The sequence below is a fragment of the Manacus vitellinus genome, unplaced genomic scaffold, assembly GCF_001715985.3.
Source record: "Manacus vitellinus isolate BGI_N305 unplaced genomic scaffold, ASM171598v3 scaffold_5_pilon, whole genome shotgun sequence".
NCBI lineage: Eukaryota > Metazoa > Chordata > Aves > Passeriformes > Pipridae > Manacus > Manacus vitellinus.
The window spans coordinates 33,916,147-33,940,734 of record NW_021940682.1 but is presented as its reverse complement, the minus strand read 5'-3'; the positions used below and the strand labels follow the sequence as shown (position 1 = coordinate 33,940,734).

The window sequence follows — 24,588 nt, the reverse complement described above, 5'->3', positions numbered from 1 at the left end:
GTTCTGTTAACCCATTTTATTGACAACACCTGAACTTGTTAAAACAAGAGCATGACCCCCTGGCAGCATTACACCTGCCTGTTTAGGTGCACATGAATTTCTTTCAAAGCACTTTGAAATCAGATTGGGTTCAGGTGTCCTGTGTGGGCAGGAAAAACAGATAGTGGTAGCTGATGGTCTCCTGAGATATGCCAAGCAGGAAAGGAGGGCAGCTCAGTGTGGTTAATTCTGTTGGAAAAAATAGGTATTTCTTGCCCAGTTTCATTCTTTGCAGTTTGGGGCATGGAGCTGGGACTCTGGCAGCAGGAGGAGAACATGATGCAGGGTCTATGCAGTGCCTGCCCTCCTTCCAGATGCAGAGAGTGCTTTGGAAAGCCTCATCCCAGAGCAGGCTCCTTGGCTTTCCTGTGTATGGGCTCTGTGACCTGAACCACCTGTGTGGGAGGGTGCCTGGGAGCAGGGGTGCTTCATTTCTAGTATAATTTTGTGGAGTACAAAGGAGGGGACAGCACTTTTGATCAGTGTCTTTGCTTAGGATAGAACTAAGCTTCTTATGACTCACTAGAAATGTGGTGTTTCCTAGTCTGGTTAAGCCCATAAGGTGTTTGGGAGTCTTGTTAATTTTCCAATAAGGTAAATTAGTAAGATTTACTAGATTGAGAAATTGCAAACAAAATGCAACTTACTAAAGCACAAATGGAAGGTGTGGTGGCACCTCAAGTTGTACACCTCACAACATTATCTTTTCTTAGGATCACTTGCATGCTTTGTAGTTTGCTTGTTTAGATTGCCTCTGCTCTTTTTCTGAAATGCTGAAAAGCTGTGGCTGGCTTCCTCCCACTTGCATAATAAAAATCATTTGATTAAAAGCACGTAGTAAGCTTCCTTTAGAGTCCTGTGTTTCCACGCTTTGATGTTGTGATGTTATTTTTTCTGAAAACGTATCTTTCCTGCATATGTGGGCATCAATGTGTGTCACCTTAGCCTATGTAACTACACTGAAGTTCATTAAAACTTAGTGATTAATAAGTGACTGCATGAATAATCCTATTGATTTCATTAGGGCTTACTGATGAATGGTCCTGATAATCGAGGACCAGGCTCTGCTATCTTGAGAGAACTTTCTTAGGTTCAGGGGTGCCTTGTAGTTTATGTGCAAAGGTGACACTTATTACTATGCTACTGTAACTTTCAGCATTCATAATGTGGAACAGAAGTGATTGTTTGGATGCTAAATTAATGCCTTTTAAACCCCTTTTAAAACTGAATTGTTTCTTTGCACTGTTCTGTTGTCTGCAGAGTCCAGGTCTGCTCCTTGTACTATAATATGGTACTGACTGGCGCGGATGCTGCGTAGGAAACAGCAGCGTGATCCTCTACTGCTTCCCTGCGCTGTGCAACCAGGCATTACAGGGGAACTTCTTACATGAACTTGTAGCATTTGTTAATTTGAGAAGTTTTTGCTGTCACGTTATACAAAGGAGCTACTGGTAGAAATTTGGCTGAATTTCAGTGTGCTGACTAAATTGCCTGTGCAGGTTTGGAACAGAAACAAAAACCAAAACGGTAATTCATTACGTGTTTGGTAGAGGTGTGTAAAGCTGAGGCCCTTCACTCACATGTGGGAAGTCCGCAGTTAGAAAGGTCTTGTTAGTGCACCTGTATTATATATGCTCACTGGAAGAGTGGGTGTGAACTGACTGATCTATTTACAGGACTAATGCTTTTGTGTGCATCAGAAGTTCCAGATATGTTCCTAATTTTTCCAGCTCTTGAAAAGACTCTCCTTGACTATATAGTTTAAGGATGCATGTGGATATTTGTAAGCCAAGAATGGCTCCTAAGATTGATAAACGTCTAAAAATATAAAATAGTGGTATAATTTAGTAACTTAACAAGTTTAAGTTTATAGTCATAGGCAAATGCAGTGTTTCCAGTTGGGCAGTGGTTTGTTTGGGTTTTTAAAAAATCTTTAATTTTGATCCCCTGTCAAAATGGAGTTGAAATCAGGTTGCTTGCTTTATTTTATCCTCTAAAATCGCAGGTGCTTATTTTCCATTAAAGTACAGAAAATGTTAACAAAATATTTCAGGTACTTTTATTAAAAAGCAATTTGTGAGTTTTCTTTGCAGGATTTGTTGTTTTTTTGAGGAAATTCTGTTTGCTTAGCTGATGTTTGCCCATAAGGTGGCCCATCCTTTTTAATGTGTCCTGTCTTCTAAGAGTGTTTTCTCAGAGGGTGTGGTGAGTACTGATTATCCCTATTCTCTTTAACATTAATCAGGATAGGTTTTTTTAATGAGAAATTCTACCAGACTCTCTTCTGCTTCCACCTGAAATGAATATCAGCTCTAACAGATCTCATACCTTCATGAGCTTCATAATTACATTTCCTGAAACAGAAGTCGGGCTTAAGGAAAGGTGGAGTAGGCAGCACTTCCTTGTGCCTGTAACATCCTGCCCATAAAAGCAGGGAAATAGCTGTTTGGAAAGGAAAAAAGAACGACTTTTGAACTTTTTGTTGTAAAGTCAACACCCAATTGCTGCTTAAGAACAAAGCATGTAAACTTTTTTCCCCCTTCTCTGTTTTCCTGGTGGCTATTCTCCAGGATGGCAAAATAACTTGTGTTTGGAAGTGGGCCATAGCATCAGGTTATAAGCAAGCCCTGATCTCCAGTGCAGCCTAATTGCTGGTCTCCAGACCTTTCCTCAGAAGGAGAGTTTGTTTATCCAGCTTTTCCAGTGGGATATTCGTTAACTGTGTTCTGAAGTCTTCTGTTCACACCTCCCTTGAATGCCTACCCGTTGTGACCTCCTACACTGTTCTCCTCTCTCCACTGTATCCTGTCAGCATTGATCTAACTAGGACTGGTATCACCCCACTCTTATTGATGTCATTAAAAAAAAAATGAGTGTAACAATTGTCCTGTAATTCTGAAGTGATTCGCTACTATGGAATTGTCTGCCCTGGTACAGAAATTGTGAGTTGATGAGGAGGGAGCAGCATACTCAGATCAGCACTGGAGATGTTAATGGTGTAAACTGTCTGCTGACACATGGTATCAGGCTAGCACAGTGTTAGGGTAAACTGGGACCTGTGGCTGAAGTGTTTATTGCACTGTAGTTCTCTTATGCTGCAGACTTGGTTAATGCTTGTTTATGTATCTGTGGCTTCTTTTTAACCTGTACAAAAATAAAACCTTTACTAATTCTTCTGTTTTCAATTTGTTTATCTTGTTCTTTTTCACCTGTAAAAAGAAAAAAATTACCATGTTCATTCTAATTAAGAAAGGAGTCTGTTACTGGACTGTGACTGCTAACACTGGTTTCTTAGACAGTGATAGCATCCAGCAGAGGAGCAGGCATATGGCTAAAAGCAGTTATCTTTTAAATTGTCCCAGCATGGAAGGCATCTAGATTCATTTGTAAGAAATAAATGTGTGTGTTCTGTAAAATAAATTCATACTGAAACTGGGCAGCAAGCATATTTTTGCAAAAAGGGTTGAGACAAATAAGTTGGTGGCAGTTTTCAGTTTTTGTAATGCCAATAATATGTCTCATCTGTCTTTTTAGAGAATGTAGGAGTTTTAAGGAAACCTTATCCCTTTGTCAGTCCTGCTCTGCTTGCAACTGAAGTGCTTGGTAGCCTGTTAAATGTGCGAGTGAGTAGTAAAAAAAAAACAAACAGGTGATAGAAAAATGAGATGAAAACCCCTCAGAAGCAGATTATCATTACCATGCTGATGAGTTTATTCAAGACATAATCTTGCTGAATCAGTTGGTCGGTTACCTCACAATGCAGAGATCTAAGGATCGAGTACCACCTTATCAATGTGAACAGGACATGGCCTTCGGGTGGTGGCATGGGGCTGAATGGCTAAGGCCCAGCAGCCCCCACTGCCCTTACCAGTTTCTTCTTGTGTGAGCCATGAATGCTCTGCTGCATTCATCGTCTGCAAGGTGAGAGGAATAACTTTAACCAGAGAGCTGCAGCAAAGTTGAATCCAAGATTGGTTCAAGCCTTTTATTTTCCTTCTTACTGGAGGAGCAGTCAAATCTGAGCTCTGAAGCTTTGCTAAGTTCAAACTGGAACTCCGGTCAAATTGAACGAAGGGTGCAGCCTTGAGATAGGTACTTGACCAGGGGGTTCTGGTTTTTATTTTTAAGCATTTGACCTCTCAAGGCTGGGGATACAAAAGAGAGGTAAAATCTTATCATTAAGGTCAACTTAATTTGACACTACAGTAGTACAAGGTGGCAGTACTGAGATGGTTGCCTAGTTTGCCCCCTCTCCTCTTCTCTCTCTTGAATTTTTGCCAGATTAGATCAGGCAGTAGTAGGTAAAGCTAATGATTGTAGTTTGCTGCTTTAGAAATACCATTTCAATACTATCAGATTTTTAATAAAACATGCTAATATAAAGACTTACAGAAGGGTGCAGTCATTACAGTTTTAATGGTTAATTAAATGTGGCAGGTGATACAAATTCTCTGGAGTGTGAAAGAAATTTTTCATGCAGGCTAGACTGCAGGAGTGCCTCCTTTTGTCTGTTCTATGTGAAATATCTAATTTGGATGCCTCTTTGAAGAGACTGGTTTTTTAATATTTTGTGGAAACTGTGTAGAGTGCAGTGAGAGATGTAGTATTGGTGTAAAAATATTTCTTATGGACTTACTTAATAAAAACCTAACTTGAAGTAGAGCTACAGTCACTGTAAACTTTATTGGATTTTAGATGGAGTTAGTTTTTAGCTTACTGTTTTGTATATATATGAAGCAGCAGTTACATAACTTGATTTTAAATGCATGCAGTGGTTTTATCGTGATCATATTTAACCTACTAAGAAGATACTTCTGCTACTTTGGCTTAGAGGTTGTGTATTTTACTGAAGATACCAGTGATTGCTTACAACTTTGAACGTCTCCCAGCCCCCCTCCCCAAAATTATTGTTATGGGCTTTTGGGGCCTTTCAAATGCAGACTTCATTTGAAAAAGAGAGAGTTGTACTTCCTTAATTTTGTGGGGTTTTGAGATGCATGTGTGGTGGAGGAGGGCTTTTTCCTTTCAGAAAAGTTTCAAATGTGATATCAGTGCCAGGTTGATAAAGACAGTAACAGTAACTTTTTGAATTTGAAGACTGTGTGTTCTTCAAACAATATACTCCCCCCTACATCCTCCCCATGGCCAGTATCTTCTTGACAAGACTGGACCTCTTTCTGAACATTGTTTTCACTGCAGTATCCACAGTGAGGGAAAACTGTCAGGGTTGCTCTATGTCCGAAGAGCCAGTGAGTGCATTGCATGATGTTTCCTCGATGAGAATGGTTACTGTGCATTTCTGAGGTTTGTGTTTTTTAATTGCTTTGAAGTGGAACAAATCCAAATAAAAATGACTTGGTTGGTGGGACTGTGACCATGTGCAGACTCACCATTTCTGTCTAACACCAGCCCTAAGGCTGGGCCTCGTTATGAAGTTGTTGCCTTTCCTTGATACGGGCAGATTTTGTCAGGAGGCTTAAAAAATAATTTGGTGACACAATCTTTGAACTACCCAACCGAGCCCAGGAAGGGAATGTTGCTCTAAAGATAAAATGGTGTCTGACACACTTGGCAAAAGCTGGGACGTTGCCCAGCTTCTGCTGAGACAAGGCCCATGACTGAGCTTGCCTCAGAGTGGACAGTGCTGGCAGTAAGCACAGGGAGAAGCCTGCATGCCTTGGCCGAGCATGGGGCTTGTGCTTCCCCAGGAATGGCTGGTTGGTTTCCAGTACCAATTTTAATGTAAAATGTAGGTAGCTACATTTGAAGACTGGGAAGGTTGTCGTTGCAAACAACCCTTTCCTTCCTTCTGTTGGATATGGAGCATGTTGTATTCTTGCATTGCAGGGTCACATGCAAATACTGTGGTGTAACAACCCAGAGCGCTAATACCACTTAAGTGTTTGATCGCTACTTGTTTTAATAGCCTGGGTTCCAGACCATACTTAACCTTCAAGATATACTAATTAGTTTTCAATACAATACTTTGTATAAACTGGTTTCCTAACTGTCTGTTAAAAGCTTGATTTTGTTGTACAATTCACAGAGGCTGGTAATCCATTTTAGTTCATTAAATCTCTTATGAGCTAAATTAGCCAGCAGATAAAACTCACACTTTCTAGAGAGGAGACCTGAAGGAGATTTACTGTTTGTGATGTTTCTTACATCTAGTTTTACTGAAATGTGCAAAACTGAAACAGCTGTTGAATTTTTTTTAAATCACGTAATATATTTCTTTAAAAATATGTCATAATATGGAGGGGGGAAAAATGTACACATACGTGTAAAATCTGTAGTGTCTTTGCAGACAAAATGTAATGCTAAACCTCAGTTACTATTATTTGTGTAGTTGGTTTTCACTTTAAACAGATGACTGGTTTTTTGTGAACTGGGTTGCATCCCAATAGTTGAAGTACAGCCATGTAGGGTATGACAGGGTTTGTAACTAGGGGTTTTCAGAGGTGAGGTCATGATAAACTTAAATGAAACTTAAACAGCAGTGTTAATGTCACTAACAAATAGTTTCCTTTTTCTAGCCTTCCTTTCACAATTCCTGAATATGAACTGTGTTTGTATTGCCTCTGAAGGAAAATAATTTCTTAAAAGGAGTAAAGGGAAGTCACAGTTCTTAATTTGTTTCTCTGCTGCTTAAAAATATTCACCATGTAAACATCTGAGTGTTTACATCAGGGGAGTCAGCCAGGAGCCATAATACTTTACTTTGTCATTCAGTGCTTTCATTAGCATGCCTAGCCTCATGGTGGAAAAACTGAAAATAGTCTGCAAGTAACTTATTACCTGTAATGCCTGTACCTTGTAAAATTATGATAAAATTATAAGCTGTGGTAGTTGCATGGAGATTTCTTTAACCACTATGGAAGAGCATTGGAAGGGAGACTTTTCACATTGCATCACAGATAAAGATTTTTATAGACCTGTAGCATGCAAGATGTGTAAACAAAGAGCACCTAAGCTTTGGTGTACTTAGGTCACAAGTTGTGATGCAGCTCTGGTCCCCACATCCCAGGAAGGGCTCACCCCTCTGTAAAATGATTGAGAGGATGGAGCTACTTAATCTTAGTAAAGATTAAGGAGTTCAAGGCTCCTCACTTTGGGGAAGAAAAAAAGGAAGTGTGTGTGATTGTGGCTTACCAAATCACAAAGGTAATGTGTAAACCGAATGTGAAACTCGAGTTCACGAGGTCCTGCCATATTAGGATTAAGGGGTACTCAATGTGTTTAAGAGAAGTTGTCTTAGTAGAAGATCAGCTTAAAGCAGATGGCAGTACTTCTTCACACAGCAGTCATGAATGTCTGGAACTTGCTGCCACAGGAAGTGTAGGGACAGGCAGTGTTGGCAGGTTCAAAAAGGGTTTATGTGCATGCATAGGCATCAGTGCCTATGTCCATAAATGGACACTAAATAGACTCGGAAGGGAGGTGCCCTCTGAATTCCTGCTACAACACTTGTGGATGCCAGCAGAGAGGCTGCAGAAAAGGCTCACGTGCTTGCTTGAAATAGCCTTTGTTTTTGCTGCTGTTGAAGGCAGAATATCAGAGTGGATGCACCGTACCCCTCATACCCCTCACCTGGGAGGGTGCCACTTCTCTTGCTCCCTCAGGAGGACATGATGCAGGATATTCTTGAACTCTCTCTGACTGTCAGGATAATTGTTTAAGATTCAGGTCAGCCAAACCTGCTTAGAAAAACAAAATGTTTTTCTAAAAAAGAGACTGCTTCCTTGCCCTATGTGCCACTGGGGGAACTGGATCTTACTGAGTGCAGAAAGCAAACGTATCACAAGAAGATACAGAGATTATTCTGCCCACATCCATCCAGTTAGAAAAATTCCCCTTGCCCTGACCTAGAGAGCAAACTCACCCTATTCAGGAGGATGCAAACATTTCCAGGTGCAGCCGTGTGGTGAGGTGCAATGCTTGGAGCTGTTTGGATGTTAATGCTTCTCCCTGGTTACCCTGCCCCCATTTGGTCTTCTCCATACCTTTCTGGCTACTAGTGTCTCTGACTGGCTATTTGTGGATGGATGTGACCAGTGTCTCTACCTGGGTTCCAGATGAAGGAAGAGCACATATCCTAAGTTCAGGCTTGCCCCAGGGTGGAAGGAGAGATTGCTGTCACTGGCAAAGCTGCTCTGCTCTTAGAAGTTAGGATGAGGGAGAAGCAAAATGTGTTTCAAAATAGTTTAATTGCAAGGTTTCAATTTCTTTCTTTCCTGTGGGAATGCTGACAGACTGTAGAAAAGAGAATGTTCTTGCTTGTAGAAGGAGCAACAGCTGAGATCAGAATTCCCTTTCTCTATTTTCCTTCCTGTATTCTCTGTTGGGCTTTCTTTGTTGTATGATAGCACCATTAGTTAAATCCCTTCTCTGATATAAACGTGATATAAGTAGGGTGCACTAGCTGAAATTTTTATGACTAAACAAGACTTTTTTAAAAAAATGTGTATTAGGCTGCATTTCTCATTTGTCAAACCCTCAGTGCTTTGTTTCAAAAATTATTCCTGGCCACAATTTATAGCAAGATCAGGGCATCTTCACTCATCTGACTGAATCATGGTCACTGTATATGAGGGATAAATGGGAAAGCTGGAGATAGGAACTCTGATATGTCTTAAAAGTTGGCTTGAGTTCCCATAGGTCTTTGGTTCTTCAGATTTCTTATAAAAATACTTTATATGTGTTCCAGGGATAGGTTTAACTTTTCATCCATTATAATTTTTCTTTGTCTTCCAAGCTGAAATATTAAGAGTATTTAGGAGGAGCTTGGTTCCCCATTCCTCAATAAATGCTAATTTCTTGAAGCTTTTTGAAAATAATATGTTGGATAGAAGAGAGAGACTTTTTTTGTATCCCTCTATAAATAGAATACTGCAGTAGCAGTTTGGGGAAGCCATGCATCTGACTCTCAAGGCAAGGATCCTGAGGGGAAACAGGCTTCATGGCTTTGGAGTTTTCTTTGTTTGTGGAACTTTTTCTCAGCCTCATCCCATAGCAGATTGCTAGCTGTTGAGTTTATTAGCCCTTTCTTACTGCCTGAAGGAATAGGGTTTGGCAGCAACCGTGAGACTTGGACTTTCATAAAGTCCCTGATGTGATATGATTCTTCTTTTTCGGGACCACAAGTTGATTTGCACTTCACTTTAATTGTAATTTGTGCAGTTTTAGTTGTGTTTCTTGAGGATTCATGCTGAGCTAGTCTCAGCTAGGCCTTTGCAGTGAGCATAAATGTTTGAAAAGAGAGTGCTGCTTCTCTAAACATCTGCGCTACAATAAATGGGATGAGCATGGGGGGTGGAGGTGATAAAGAAAAAACATTTTCTGCCCTTTTTGTTGAGAGGAAGCTCAACTGTGAAGAGGCATTGCATCATGAGCTCTAATGAAAGACCAGCTATTCCCCTTGGGAAAATGAAAGCACTTGCCTCATTTCCCTCTTACTGGCAGCTGTTGGTGAGGAATTTCATTTGAGAATAAATGCTGCTTTGGTTGACCTGAGAAATGGCTTTTATACAAATGGCTGCCAGTGGTGTACACTCTAAGTGCTGGAAAGGACAGCATGATTTTCGTAAAAGTTAGTGGCTCGGACTAGAATTACTGTGTTGGTCCTTATCTGTATGGATTCTCATGTATTCAACTGTCTCCTTGAGATTAGTTTTTATCTTCTATATTTGTGCTGGGCCGAGGAAGTAGCAGATTACATGAGGAGCGGGGAATGGAAGGAGACTAGGGAGTTCTGATGGGGAAAACACTTCCTTGGGCCTGGTAGAGAAAGGGAAACATGGCAGACATTACTGAGAGTATAATTTGTCTAAGTGATAGAAGTGTCACACTTAGCTTCAGTTCTATATATTTTATTTTATTTTTACAAAAATAACATTGAAAAGTTTGTGCATTGTTTTATAGAGTAAGTTCATGGTTCGAACAGTAGCACCCGGAAGTGCTGTTGTTAATCCCAGCAGTGTCTAGGTCTTGGCTGACAGAAGACACAGTGTGAACTGCTCTGCTGGTTGTGCTTATACTTCACTCTGCTGCTGTGACATACGCAAGGATCTGTGGTTAGGAAACTCACCACCAGGCCTAACTTTTGAAGGAAGACATTTCACAATTCCCAGCATACAGGCATTGTGAGGCGTGTGCTGGGCGTTTTGTAGGGAGCTGGAGATGAATCAGCTGCATCTGAATCGGCCTGGAGCTGAATCGCGCTCCCCTCGCGCCTCAGCAGCGCAACTGACTTCAAGAAGCTGTGCCATGTCTCACCTCCAAAATGCCCAGGCTCCTTTGTTTCAAACAGCTGACTTTGGAGTGAGTAATGGCATTCCCTGTAGTTGCACCCTGAGCAGGTGTGGCTTCAACCGCTTGGTAGCCATTTCGGGAGCAAGGTGTTAGAAGCACATTGTAAAGCATGGTAGAGATTAATTAATTACTGCTGTTACTCTGCTGTTGTATTGGATGACTCAAGGTCTTCACAAGTAATACATTTACCTGCTGAGATAACAAAGTGGAATTTAATCTGTTAGACAGAAGCAAGTTAGCAGAGGATGACTTTTCTTTTAGTGGGTCCTGATATGAAGGATCTGTTATTTCAAAATGAGTTGCCAAGTCTTTTTCCACCCACCTAAGTATGCTGGTGGAAGAAGACTTACATATTTTAACTTCTAACATGGCTAAAACAAAGCTGTATGTCAAAATTTAAGTGCCAGCATATACTGAGAGCAATTCAGCTCCAGGAAAGTTGGAGGAAAAAAAACCTGTATAACATCTTGTCGGCTTCTCTTTGCACGTTGGTTAAGTATAATTGGGGAAAATTTGAATACACAGGTGCCTCAAATCTGCTTGTTCTGCTTAATAATACCCACTAAGAGCAGCTGACCCAGTGAATCATGGTGGGCTGAGGCTCTCTTGATCATAATAAACCTAGTGAGGTGTTCTTTTGTTGGCTTTCACTTGACAGCAGTCATGTGGGACAGTAAACTGTGTGACAGCAATGTGATTTTTCTGTAAGTGCTGCTGTCTAACTAGTGGTGAGTTTTTCTTTGCTTGTTTGAAGTTATGTGTCTTGATGTGTGAGCAGTTGGAGTGTTTAGAGCTTTTGTTTGGGAGCAGGAGGGTATCTCCAAATTAATTAATGAAGATCTCAGGCTTAGGTTTCCAGTGGCCATCAAGCTGTTTTGTGTCCTGGGACACGTGGCTTCACTGTTTGCTGTCAGTGGTCTTGATGGTCAGAGATGGTGGACTGGGATGAAAATGATGATTAAGGTAAACACCGTTTCTGCCTATTATGTATAGTGTTTTTCTTGAATGATTTTGGCTCTATTTATTTGTTTTAATCCCTGTAGCCCTTCTTTGTATTTAGTTCATATGTTTATATAATCTACATGCTGTTAAAATTAGTCGAGGCACAGGCTTTGGTTGTTTAGAAAATGAGTTATAGCTCAGAAGGAGGTACTCTCAGCTTTTGTGTAAACACAGAGACGTGTTTTCTGCGTGCTTAATTAAGCTTTGCCAAAATTGCCCAGCCTCTAGTGCCACTGCAAGAAGGCGGAAGTTCCTGTGGTATGTCCAAGTATGGAATCATGTCTAACTCAGTTGAGTGAGTGAATGACGGCTGCACCGGTGACGCCCCACGACCCATAGGCAGAGCCACACCTGACAGGGTTGACTGCAAGTCATCACCAGAGCAAGTCTGTTGGAAATTAGCTTGCTTGGGTGCTGTGCTTGGGTTTTGCCTGTCATGGCTGGTTCCATGGCCAAGGCCCAGGACTGGAGTGATCTCATGGGCTTGTGTCTTTTCCAACCAGACCAAATATCTGTCACTTTGTTAGAAAAATATGTCATCTTGGGAGAACAGAAATGTACCTGAAAACTCTCTTGTATGAAAACAGGAGAAAGTTTCTTGCTATCTGTTTGTACTTACTAATTCACCAAGGTGGGATTGTTTGTTTGGTTTTTGGGGGTTTGTTTGTTTGTTTGTTTTAATACCCAGCTGTCAGTCTTGTGAAGTTACCCTATGCCATTACCATTAAAGGCAATAGATTCTTTTTGTCATCTAAGTTGATAAAAGTCCTTTTTGAGAAATTAAACTTCAAGGTGCACAGAAGTTAATGGAAGTGGTTGTTAATTTGTTAATTATTTCTTATACAAAGTTTGAGATTTGAACACAGGAAAGGTGAGTTTCTTCTTCTTTCCTGGTTAGTGTTTTTGCTTGATGATAGTGGATGTTGTGGATGACTTCAGTAAGCATGGTGACAGTCGGCTCCAACAGGGTAGGTACCTGCTTGAACAATCAGAATAATAATAAATATCAGAATTAATAATAAATATTAAAACTGAGGTGTCCATTATTGGAAGTTCGATATCAGTAGTATTAACAGATTGGAGAGGGATGTACTCCACAGTGTGCTTGTCTCTGAGAGGTGAGTCTTGGCTGGTGTCTATATGAGGGGTTTGTCTGCGGTTAGACAGACTAGGAACGTTCCAAGTTAAAGCTTCAGTTCTTGAAATGCATCATATGCCAATGCCAGAGGCCTGCAGACTGTTTCCTGTCCCTTTAGCATCCACTTCTTTTTTTCCTTCTGTGGCTGCTTTGTTTCCCCCTGAATAAAATACTACAAAGCTATAATAGCCTTTGGAGAGATGAAGTGGGCAGTTTAGATGAAGCTGTGTCTGTCCTTGTTACGGCAGTTTTGGGGAGGGGGAAGGTGAAAAATAAAAGAGCAAGAAGGCTTCATTTCTCTGCCAAGAATAGAGATTTGAATTTTGAATACGTTCAGTAATCTGGTATTTGTAATATATTAGGTGGGATCTGGCAACTGTGCAAGATGCTACACAATCTTAGAGTTGTGCTTAAGGAACTAATAGAGTTGTATTTCACTAGTGTTCTTTTTTGCCTTGGTTTCCTTACCTGTGAAATAAAGGTATGTTCTCTGTGTCATGCAGGAAATCAGTATCTGAGCTCAGATCAGAATTCAGGGTTTCTGACTTGCAGTTCCCCATTCAGACCACACCTTTCTTTTTATAGCTATGGGAAAAAAGTCTGCTCCAGCATGTCATTTAGTGAAATGCCATATAGGAAAAGAAAAACTAAACCCAGAAGAGCTAAAAGTAGCTGGTTTTAAATTAGGAGACATAAAAAGTTCTGCAGATTCTTTCTGGTAAATGGAAGCTTCCAGTGCCACAGCAGATGTGCTCATCTTCGAGGTCGTGCTGGCAAACTGAAGTGCCTGCAAAGGTGTGTGCCGAGTAGTGTCCAGTAGACTGTGATACAAGACTGGCCACTGAAGTCAGGGAAATCCTTTCTCAGGATAAGCTCTGCTGGGATGTGCTTGTGAGGACAGATGGAACACTGTGACTCAGCTGTTTGTCCATAGAGTGAATGAATATTCAGATGTTCTTTTTGAAAGCGTAAAGGTTCTTCAAAGCTTCTCCTTTTCTAAGTGAAGTCTTAAATCATTAAAGCTGAGAGCTGAAACTCTTTCATACTATATATGGCATTTGTGCTAGTGGTACAAACCGGAGTGTATTTATAACACTGGTTTGCTGCAGGAGTATGGATTGGGAACAAATGTTTGTTTGGAAAAAATCCAATTCTAGGGATTTGTTTTAATGCTGCAAGTAAAATCCATAGCAACCTCATAAAAGCAACAGTTGAAAAATCTCAATAGGCCTTCCCTCCATGGAAAAAACATAAAATTGGTGTAACATTTTGTATCTGGAGAGTTACTTGTGATGGTTCATGTTGTAGGTAGTGACCCTGTAACATACTGTCTGTGGCCTTGGAATTCAGGGATGCTGTGGTGTTGTTGCCACATGCTGGGATTGTTGGTGTTACTTATTTAATACATTATGCTGTTGTTTTCATATGTACTCTTCATTTGTTCAGAAATAGCTACTGATTCAGATGTACCAACTAATATCTCATGAAAATTGTAGCAGTGTTCTTAACAGTATGGCATGGCATTGACATGAACAAATCAAGCCATAAAATGAGCTGAGCTGTTTTGTACACTGCTGCTAATATTTGAATGAAAACAGCTGGCAAAAAAAGGGCACAAGTGTCTTTTGGGTGTGTTGATTTAACCATCTCCCTTCAGTCCAAGTGTTGTGTTTGATTTGCTTAACGGGTTAATCCTTTATGTTGCTGTACGGCTAATTACTGTTATGTTGAGCCTCTGTGGAATAATTACCACTTGGACTAAGAATGGTCATATCCAAAATCTTAAAATAATTATTTTTATTTTGTTTTCTAAAACTGCTGCCTCTTGTTTTTGAAGGATGTTCAGAAGGAGAGGGAACCTCATGTTTATCTCAGTAAAGAAGAAGTTAAAGAGAAGATACAAAGCTATAATTCATCTGTCACCGATAAATTAAAGATGACCTTGGTAAGTTTTGCATAGAATTCCTGTAATTTTTAATAGGAGCAATTCAGCTGTAACTTCGTAGCACATTGTAAATCATTTTAGTATCAGCATCTTACATATCAAACTGTCTCTGTTTTAGTGATTTTGTAAGAGACGTTCCCTTGGATTCTGGAAATTAAATCTCATGTCCGAAATGTTCTTATTCATGTAATTCTTTTATATGGATCAAAACAAATTGTAGTAAAAACAAATGGATGTAATTTGAAACGTGTTTGAAATAAACTGTCAGTTGACACTAAGAAGTAAATTTGTTAGATGAAAATGCTCAGATGGTAAAAACAGAGATACATTTATCTTGTTTGTGTAGATAAATTTTTGTTGGTATCTCTCCGATCAAGATGCTCAACCAATGAAGAAAGTTGAAATATGCATTATTTATTACAGGAGACTTAATTTTCAGAGTAGTCATAGAGGTTTTCAGCATGAGGAGACTTTCCCCCTGCCCCCAGGACACAGACAATATGGACTGGAATACATAAGACTTCTCATTTCCAAGGATTGTGAACCAGGTCAAATACTCAGTCAAGCCTACTGAAGACCATACTAATAAAACTCACATCTATCTGCCTAACAAGCTGTTACTCAGTTGTTACACTGTCTGTATTCCTGTGGGTGTATATGGAAATTTTAAAATTCTGTTATATCCTAAACCATATAAATATGACTATGAACTAAATAAATTTTTGTTATGTGCTTCCATGTGGATCACGACTTACTATGCTTAAAACCAGATTGTCCAAACCTTTCTGGCTCAGTAAGGTTTGATCAGTTTTGTCTTTCAGAAGCAACTGGAATAAATAATTTCACATGTTGATTGGCATTTATTCTGGGTTGGTTTTTTTTTTCAATTGCAACAGGATTTGAGCTGTTAAAGGCTTTAAAGTTGACAAGCACAGCTAAAACATGGGAGATAATTTCTGTATTTCTGCACAAAATCTGTTAAAGATGGGTTTAATGGTCTTTTTCACTTCATAGTTCTCTCCTAATGTGAAAACTTACCACTAGTTTGTCATATCTTTTGCTTGATGAGGTCCTAATATTATTAGAATTCAACAGTTATTAATAAGAAAAAAAGTAATATTCAGTAAGAAAAATTAATATTCAGCAGATAAACCAGAAAGAATAACTGAATTATTGAAACAATACCTTTCCTGTGAGATGTCATGTATTGCAGTGGCATTTAAATTCTCTTCACTACGAGTTTTTTAATCTGCCTGCTCCACTGTTACGTCACAATTGGTCATTGCTTATTTTAACAGTCGGGTACTTTCTTTCTGCTGCAGAACGCAAATGGGATTTACACTGGCTTCATCAAAGTCCAGATGGAACTATGCAGACCAATCACTGTGCAGTCTTCCCAGAGCCAGGGGAGGTGTGCTCACAGCAATAATGAAACTGCTTTTTACTTGCCGGACGGCTGCGTGAATACCCTGCACATCAGCAGCACCAACACTGTGCGCGAAGTTATCGAGGCCTTGCTCAAAAAGTTCTTTGTGGCTGACAACCCCGCGAAGTTTGCACTTTATAAACGCTGTCACAAGGAAGATCAAGGTATAAGCCAAGCTTGTGGCATTTCAGTAGTGGAGGGGCTTGGTGAGGGAGTTGTGCTATAGTAATACTTGAAATAAGCCAGGTGGAAGGACTCAGATAAATGGAGGTGACAGTCCCACTCTTTTTTTCCTTATGAGAAGTAGTATGTGTAACAGAGTAAATGATTTGGGGATGTTGCAGGATAATTCCCAAGAGACAAAGTCACCTGTCAAAACATTTATACATTTTATTTTATGCCCCGTTATAAGGCTCTAACTTTCAGCTAGCCTTATACACTGCAGAGTTGTGAGATTAAATTACAGGATAGATTTTTAAAAAAAAGAAACCCTGGTGTCTGAGGAGCCTGAGATCCTTGCACTGGCAGACAGCTCTCGAGGTGCTGAGCGTCAGTTAGTGCACGTGGCTCTCCCAGTTCACTGGCTGCTGTTAGGGGTTCGTTGTATGTTGTTACTGGGAAGACAAGAAGATGGAATAGGTGTTTTTAGGGAAAGGTGCGTTTTGCCAACATTGTTTTCTTGCACTTAGAATCCACCTTCTTCCATGGACATTGAGAGCAGTTTCAGGAGTCCAGATGTTTCTGGCTGTCAAGTCACACCAACTATGTCAGGCAGGCGGAGTTGTCTTTTAGACTTTGTGTGTGAGATTTTTAAGAGAAAAAAGTATCAGAATAATGTTCCTGCAGCTCTGATGTCTAAAAGCTTAGATATAGCAACAGATCTGTGTTGTATTTTTTTCTTGTGTTGTTTTTTTTTTTTTCCCCTGCCCTGCATGTATTCAGATGGTGTATTGTGTTGACTGGAGGCCATTTCATTCCTATGTGAATGCAGTGTTGCACTGTCACCATCAATCACCTGCTCAGCTCTTCCCTGAAACTCATTTGTTCAAAACCGTTATGTAGACTTAACACATACAATGTGTAAATTTTGTGGCTACCCATGCATATCTCCGAAGTTTTCTCACATTAGCTAGTGTTAGTCATTCAAACTGTTTGAAACATGGTTGGTAAAGATGATAATTACTGTGATTTCCTTCTCCTGCAGTTTATACATGCAAGCTGTCAGACAGAGAACATCCCCTCTACCTGCGCTTGGTGGCAGGCCCCAGAACAGAAATGCTCAGTTTTGTTCTACGTGAGCATGAAACTGGAGAAGTCATGGTACGTCAACACCCGTGCTGGTTCGGTGGGCTTGTGTGATTTCATGGATGGGCGTCTGTTCGGTCTGTGCTGACAAGGCAATCCACTTCTTGGAAACAGATTTAGGGGTTTTTTTCTTGTTAATTTACTTGGTGCCTTTTGCAAACATTTCATTTGTAGTTAGACTGACGTGTTGTTACTTGCAGAACAGAAAAATATTTAAAAGAGTAAAATGTTTTCCGATTCCCTAAGGGGTGCAGGGAGGGTGCCCATTACTGTTCCAGCTTGAAATTTTTTTGAGTGTTTTGTTTAAAAATACTGTGTCTTGTGTATTTCCTGTTCATCTCATCCATTCTTTTCGCTTTTTGTCTTTCCAGTGGGAAGCTTTCAGTATTCCTGAACTGCAAAACTTCTTGCGTATACTGGACAAAGAGGAAAACGACCAACTGCAGATCTTAAAGAACCGTTACGCAGCTTACAGAGGCAAACTTGAAGAAGCCCTTCGAGGAGTGTTTAAACCTGGCTAAAAGGGGGCCAAAGGACACTCAGGAAAAATGCACGCTACCAAATGTCAGTATAGCATGCCAAACCCAACGTACAAAGAGCAGCAGAGAGTAGTTTTCCTTATTCAGAAGACTGTTTTGTGATGCCAGGGTACCTGAATTTTGCTATAGACTTAGTTCCATAAGCCAGGTCACTTAGCATCTTGCACCCGCAAGTAAGGGATTCTGCATGTTTGTACATCAGTTTGCAATCCTCTGTGTTCCTAGAGAGTTTTCCAAGTTACCTTGGTGCAAGCTGTGAAACTGTAAGCAATTTTCTAGGATGCTATGAAATAAGATTTTTTTTTTCTCCTTTGCTTAATGGTAGCTTTACAAGTAAGGATGTGCAAATTGATGGGTTAAAAAAAATTAAAACCATCTGAATGAGAATTAGTTGGAGAACTATCTTTCAGATGAAATTGATTTGCACTACCTTTCTGTTTTCAGATAGTTACTGTATAATTTGTGAGAGAACTATTATAGATGAAAGGCACACGAGATCTTGTGGTTTGTACTGTGAAATTTGTGGAAAGCTTTCAAGTGGCCTTTCTGGAGAAGGTAAAGAGAAAGTTGGAAAGAAGGTAAGAGTTGAGGGAGGAGAACTGTAGAAGCTGACAGAGGAGAAGGCTGGTTTTAAATGGAAATAGTATTTACACAGAGGAAGTTAAAATACTAATTCTACAAGGTTAAAGTTTTAGGATGCTTATAATATTGTGAATAAGTGTATGGTTTTTAACTGTGTAAATCCACACTGGAAAAGAAATAAAGATAATAGAAATAGTGGGAAGGAATGAGAAGCAAAAGCTAAGTAAGGATGGAAATGAAGCTGCACATACAAGTCACTATGGGAGAAGCGGGTTCCATAAACGCATAGTGGGGGTTTGAAAAGTGTGGACAAGCTAAAAAGCTGCTTACTTGAATTCTGAAAAACGGTCCATGTCTCAGATAACTCTGTGAGAAATACCCCTCTAGTGAGTGTTCAGACATAAGCTACAACTACAGATGCATTTGGTCTTTATTTTAAGTCAGATCTTTCCTCTGGCTCAGCAATCCATTTTTAGGCTGGATAATTTTGAATTATCATATCTGAAAGGTAAAAATAACTTCCTCTGCTTCTTTGTTAAAGGCTCAGTCAGGCAAAGAAAGTAAAATGTCTTGTTCATATTCCCAGCTCAGCAGAAAATTAACATTTATTTAAGTCTGTGTTGATGACTGAGCTTATTATGCTTTTAGTAATTCAGAAGGTTTTTCCCTTAAAGTTTTTAAGCTCTTAATTGAAAAACTGATTACCAAATTCTGCAGACTGCTGATTTACTTGATTTAAAAGTAGGAAAAATGTAGCAAGAAAACTTTTTACTTTAGTGTAAATATAATTGTTGGTCTTTCAGAGTTATTTATCTAAAAAAGCATGTTCAAAAGAAACCAAAGAAGTGGGTGTGCAATAGAAGCATGAGGCAGATTTGGGTGACTGATACTTTAGTCATTATCATGCCAGAGAGGAAATGAGTTATATACGGGGGGTGGGGGAGTGGAGGAGTGCTAACGATTGAAGAGCAGCAGAAGTTGTTTTAAATTCCCAAGGAATTGTTAAAACTTTAGTGACATCTAATGGATACTGTGTGAAACTCCAAGATGCTTCTGTTCTTCCCCTTAATTTGATGTAATTGTGCCTTTGTTTCCTTTCCTTAGTAAGATTTTTTAAAAACTCTTCACAGATTTTTTTTTTTTTTTTGGTAAAAAGAATTTGCAAGCTTATGAGACAATCATAATGTTTTAAAGGGTTAAGAGAAATTAAGAGTAGTACTAACGATAAAGTATATATAAGGCATATCTTGTTTTCTTAATTTCACATGTAACATGGTAGTGCATGTGTGAGTTAGTAACATTATCTTCAAGTGAGACACTTTATAATGGTTCAGGGAATGTTTTTGTGTTTTGTTACAATTTGTTTTTCTAGGAATGCAGCAGCATGTCGGTGGATATTGTTAACATCTACTTATGTATCTGCCCATAGCTATGTAATTATTACATAATCACTGTCAATATTGAATCATTTGTTGCTCAGATTCAAACACTGTTTGAGTTTAAAAGTGGAGTATAAAAATATGTGAATTTTTTGGTTTTACTTGAACTAAACGATCAGTCTTTTTAAGTAGGCACATCTGCATTTACTTTAGCCAAAAACCTCAATCAGTGTTGTATGCACTATGAGTCTTGATTTGGGGTGGAGGGGATGGGGGTGGGGGACCAAAATAAACTTATATTTTAATTTTGTCTTAGTCCACAGTTAATTATTGTAAGATGTCATGTGTGGGGTTAACTTTTCTCATTTTTGTTCTACACACTGGCAATTACAGCAGCTTTAATTTAAAAGAAATGGTCATGCCTTGTCAGTTTTATCTTTTTTTTTTTTTAATTTTAGCATCAAATTGAACTATCAAAGTTTTTGTTGCAAAACTGTTTTCATATAATTGTATGATGGTACCAGAATGATTAAATGATAGGGGGAGGGGGAATGCAGGGAAACATTAAAATGTATGTCTTTAAATACAAACATTTAAACTATTTATAATTTTGACAAGCTTAGTTTTATTTTTGTAGGGAAGTTTTTATTCCCCTTAAAGTTATTACTGAAATGGCAAAAAAGCGATGGTTCAGTTATTAAAGTTGAAGTTGGCAATACTCAGTTTCGTGGCGTGTGTTTGGTTTTTCCTTTACCTGATGCTGGTGTTGTGATTGCTTTGAAGCCAAATGGATTTCCTTGTACAGCAGCAATAAATGCTGTGGGCAGACACAGCTGTAAATTAAGGTTTGCCTGGAAGAAGAGGAAGGGAGCCAAGGGCAATGGGGCCGCCACATTTTGTCTCACAATGGCAGGATTTTCAGATCCCCTCATGGAGCCGAATCCACCACAGAAGGAATGCAGCCATGGGCACATAGTGGTGCTGGGTGGGAAAACCCATAGGCCAGAAGTTTCCTTCTAGAAAAAAAAAATACCTCACAGAAACACGAGGCAAATACAGCAAGGCTGGAGGTGATACCCTGGTCTGCGCTCCACAGGAAACGCATTTCACTCCTTCTTATCTTTGATGACTTTTTAGTGGTTTCCTCCAGTAACGTGTGTTTAATTTTCTGGTACTTATTTTGTGATTTCAAAACCAGTTTAATCCTCCCTAATTGAATTGGTAGAAGGAAGCTGCTGTGCTGCTCACCTTGGTCTTCGTGGCGCTTCCCTGGGCACTGCGGCCCTGCAGCAGAGGAGAAGGTAGTGGCTCAGCCAGTGCTTTGAAGGCTGGTTTATGTGAGACCTCGCAGCTTGGTATGTGCAACAACCACACTACAGCTGTGTATGCACTTGGCAATGCCAAGTTAATACCAAATAGTCCAGCACTCAGCCAGGGTGAGATGGATCAAAGGCCTTAAAGATAGCGGAGTCAGTCAAGTTCCTGACCACACAAGTAACTGCGTCGTGTCTCTGCCTACAGCAGTTATGTGCTACTAGAAGTACAACTTGGCAAAAGAAATCTCCTGTGTTTTGGCTGGTTCAGCAGCAGAATCATCCATCCAGATGGAGGGCAAAAAGAGAGGGCAAATGCAGTTGTTTTAAAATTTGCATAGTTCTCAAAAACCTATTTTTAGAGCAGCTCAGAATATGAAAGAACTTTTCACTGTAATATAAAATCTCTCCTTACCTATCCATGTAGTTCATCTTGGTTGCCTGGAAGTGAGGTGGCAAAACGGTAGGTGCAGGAACCTTACAGATGGTGGGAAGCAGAGGGCCATTGTTTTACATCTTCCCAACAACTCTCTTACCCAGAGTGTGATGCAAGCACAGACTGTGCTGAAAGTTAGAGGCTTGACACAGATCACAGACACACTGTGCTTTGCTGTTCAGAAGACAGGTTTAGTACTGTGAACTGAGGACTACCCTGTTCTGGAGGAATTATTTTCTTCTTGATGTGTAAGTAGATAAAAGAGATTCCTGCAGTAGCTAGTAGGCATCTCCCAGTCCAGAGCAGTTTGAGCCAAGCAGTTCAGACACCCAGCACCTCTGCTGGGAGCTAGTTTTGTGGTGTTTTTCAAGGAAGTATTGCATAGGCCAAGATGTGTTTGAAAGGACACCTTGTTGTGTTGTGTGCTACTGAGGTGAGAGCTAATCATCTGGAATGTTCTTTTTTGCCATTGTGCAAACAAATTAGAAGTGCGTTCAGTTGCAACAATGGAGGCCTGGAAGGGACCCAGCTTAACACCTTGCACTGAGGCAGCCAGTACTAGCAAATGACTTCTCAAAGCTGTTTCTTTCCTGCTTTCCTCAAAGGTGCTTTTTAAAATTGTCTTTTTGCAAGGATTAATTCTGCAAATGCTCAGTGCTGTCAAATCTAACATCTTTTATGATGCTGTATAAAGTACTGTCTTGATCCTATTTTTCTTGAGTGTGTTTTCCATAAGACAGGATATTATGGATAAATAGAGGAGTTCTGTTTTGCCTTCACTTTACTACAACTACCCATGAGAGAAGTCAAGTGCAAAGCCCCTTCTTTTGCACTAGCTCTATAAACCTAAAAATAGCATCATAGTCTTGTGCATAGCATGAGAGAAAATAGCAAGTCTAAGATTTCTCTCTTTAAATACAGAATCTGGTATGTGGTCAGAAATTTCAGCTGTTTTCAACGTGCCTTGGGAGGCATTAGAACACCAGTATATTTTATGACACCAAAGTTCAGCCTCTTGTTTTTTTACCAAGCAAAGTAGTTGTATTGGAACAGCGGCTCCAAAGTTCTCCCTTCAGATAAACAGGTGCTTTCCATATGCCAGTAATCTTAGACTGTTCTACTCTAGGTCTGTCAACTGAGATTTTCAAAATCTCTGCTCTTTGCTCACAACATTTTTCCATAGATGTGTGTGAGCAAATGTTAGACATTTTTGTATCTGTTTATCTACTCTGGTTTAAGTGCTCATTAGACACAGTCAGAACTTCTGGGTTTTTAGTAACACTGGCACAGAAAGGCAGAAGTTGTGCAGAGTATCTTTTAACACCTGCTGCAAGTGAGAGCACTCATTTTTAAATGTAAACGAGGCTGACTGAAAATGCAGGACACACATTAAAAAACAATGTCTACTTTAGTTCAATCCATGTAAATAAAAGACAAATCAGACAAATGTTTCCAGACAATTAACAGACTTTACACCAAAAGTGTATTTTGTTGCACAGTAAGTCTAGGATTGGTCATGTGCATTGTACTGTTTCAAAGCCTGGAGTAGCCAAAAGGTAGGAGGATGCTATTTTTTACTGCCTGTGTTTTTCCTTTGATATTCCAGAGAAGCTTTTGGAATTACAAATACCATGTCAAAAGATTTGAATACTTCTGGGAGGTTTTTGCCTTGTTACTTTAAACACTTTAAAAGCAGAGGATTAAAAATACTGCTAAGCAGGTATCCAAGTGCAATATTGCAAACTTACACATTTTTGGTATTATTTTGGTAGTTCAAAACCAAAACAAAGCATCACAGCTCAAAAAACCCCACACATTTTTTTTTTGCTTAGGATTTCAATGCTCTAGGAGAAGGGTTACTTTCCTGGTTTGGATTGTTTTGTTTTCCATTGTAATGTTTTCCTTTTATCTACTGAACATTTTAGTTGGCTGATAATGTGGCAGAACCCTCAGAACAAAAAACCAGAGCATTTATGCTCTGCTTATGCTTTCACTGATTTTCATCAATGCTTTGAGAATATTTCTATGACTCCTTAGTTCCATCCTTGATACATTTGTTTACTGCCAACCCAGAGGAGTCTGCAAAGCCATTCTTACCAAGCAAGAGCCATGGAGCTGGCTTTTCCACAGAACTTGCACAGGAAAAATGCTGAAGTTGATGATTCAGTTGTCTTCCGTCAAGTCACTCTAATTCCTGTTTCTAGAAAATGGCTGGGTTTTGGCAGCTGGAATAAGTTCAGACAACTTCCATACCTTGAGCAAGCAGGCAGTGACTACATTTTGAGATTTGTGAGCAATTACTGAACTCCAGCTTTAGACACAGTCCAGTGGGTATTATCAAAAGATTAAGTGACAGCTGAATCTGACTACAGCAACATCTGGAAAGCAATATATTAGCACTGCCCTTCTTTCCCCTGGAAATTCCCCTGGAATTCCCCTGCCTCACCCCTTGAATAAAGTATTGACACTGGTTTCTTTTTCTAAAACAGGTGACTCCTTTAGCCTTGTAGCAGCAATTGTCTTCACAAATATGGCTTGTTCTTAATGGAAGACTGCTACCTTCCTTGCTGAAGGAGAAATGGTTATGCAGCAATGCAAATACAATGCAGAAATACTTGTTTCAGTAGCTTGTGAAAGCATCAGACCTAAATAGGTTGAAGGTGTACCAAATCACCTTCCTCTGTAGTTCAGAAAAGTTATGTATATATTTTTAAACAGAATCGTTCAGGGAATTCAACTCTCAGGGATTGAGGTGAGTAAGTAGCATTTATCTTGCTGTTGCTCACAGTTCCCATGTTGGAAAAAGCCCTTACGTGTGATTTTATTCTTCCTCTTTCCCAGAGGCAGAACACACTGCTCTTAATTATGAACAGCAGTTTCTCCACTGTGCTTTTTGTTAAAGTTTCCCATCTATTCACCTACATCAGTTTCCAAGGAACTCTGAGCAAGTACAGTTGCATTTCAATTTGTCCTCTCACCTCAGTGTTTCTTCCTGGTGCAAAGCAGTCAAGTGTTGTCCTGTATACATGGTTCCCTGTGACCATATGAAGTAGCCATTGTTAGGCAGCAGGGCAGTAAAGCAGAGAACAGGCTTATAAAACAGGAATTCAGTCCTTAGACATGTGACACAGCTTATTCCTGTGGAAAGGTTTAACTCAAGCTCAGTAACAAAG

The 24,588-nt window shown here is 39.7% G+C and overlaps 1 protein-coding gene across 4 annotated transcripts in view; it reads left to right on the top strand.

Moving 5' to 3' along the window:
• Window positions 1–20,388, top strand: part of RASSF3 (Ras association domain family member 3) — a 91,980-nt gene extending 71,592 nt beyond the window's left edge. For 2 of the 4 annotated variants that reach the window (XM_008926524.3, XM_029963588.1), the window contains exons 3-6: window positions 14,328–14,435; window positions 15,758–16,025; window positions 17,066–17,181; window positions 17,538–20,388. In XM_008926524.3, coding sequence (XP_008924772.2) covers window positions 14,328–14,435; window positions 15,758–16,025; window positions 17,066–17,181; window positions 17,538–17,687 — 642 coding nt within the window. In that variant the 3' untranslated portion in view covers window positions 17,688–20,388. Of the gene's footprint in view, window positions 1–10,290; window positions 10,360–11,280; window positions 11,314–14,327; window positions 14,436–15,757; window positions 16,026–17,065; window positions 17,182–17,537 lie in introns of those variants that run through there. The other 2 variants (XM_029963589.1, XM_025895969.2) reach the window with 2 other exon arrangements.
• The last annotated feature ends 4,200 nt before the right edge of the window (window positions 20,389–24,588 follow it).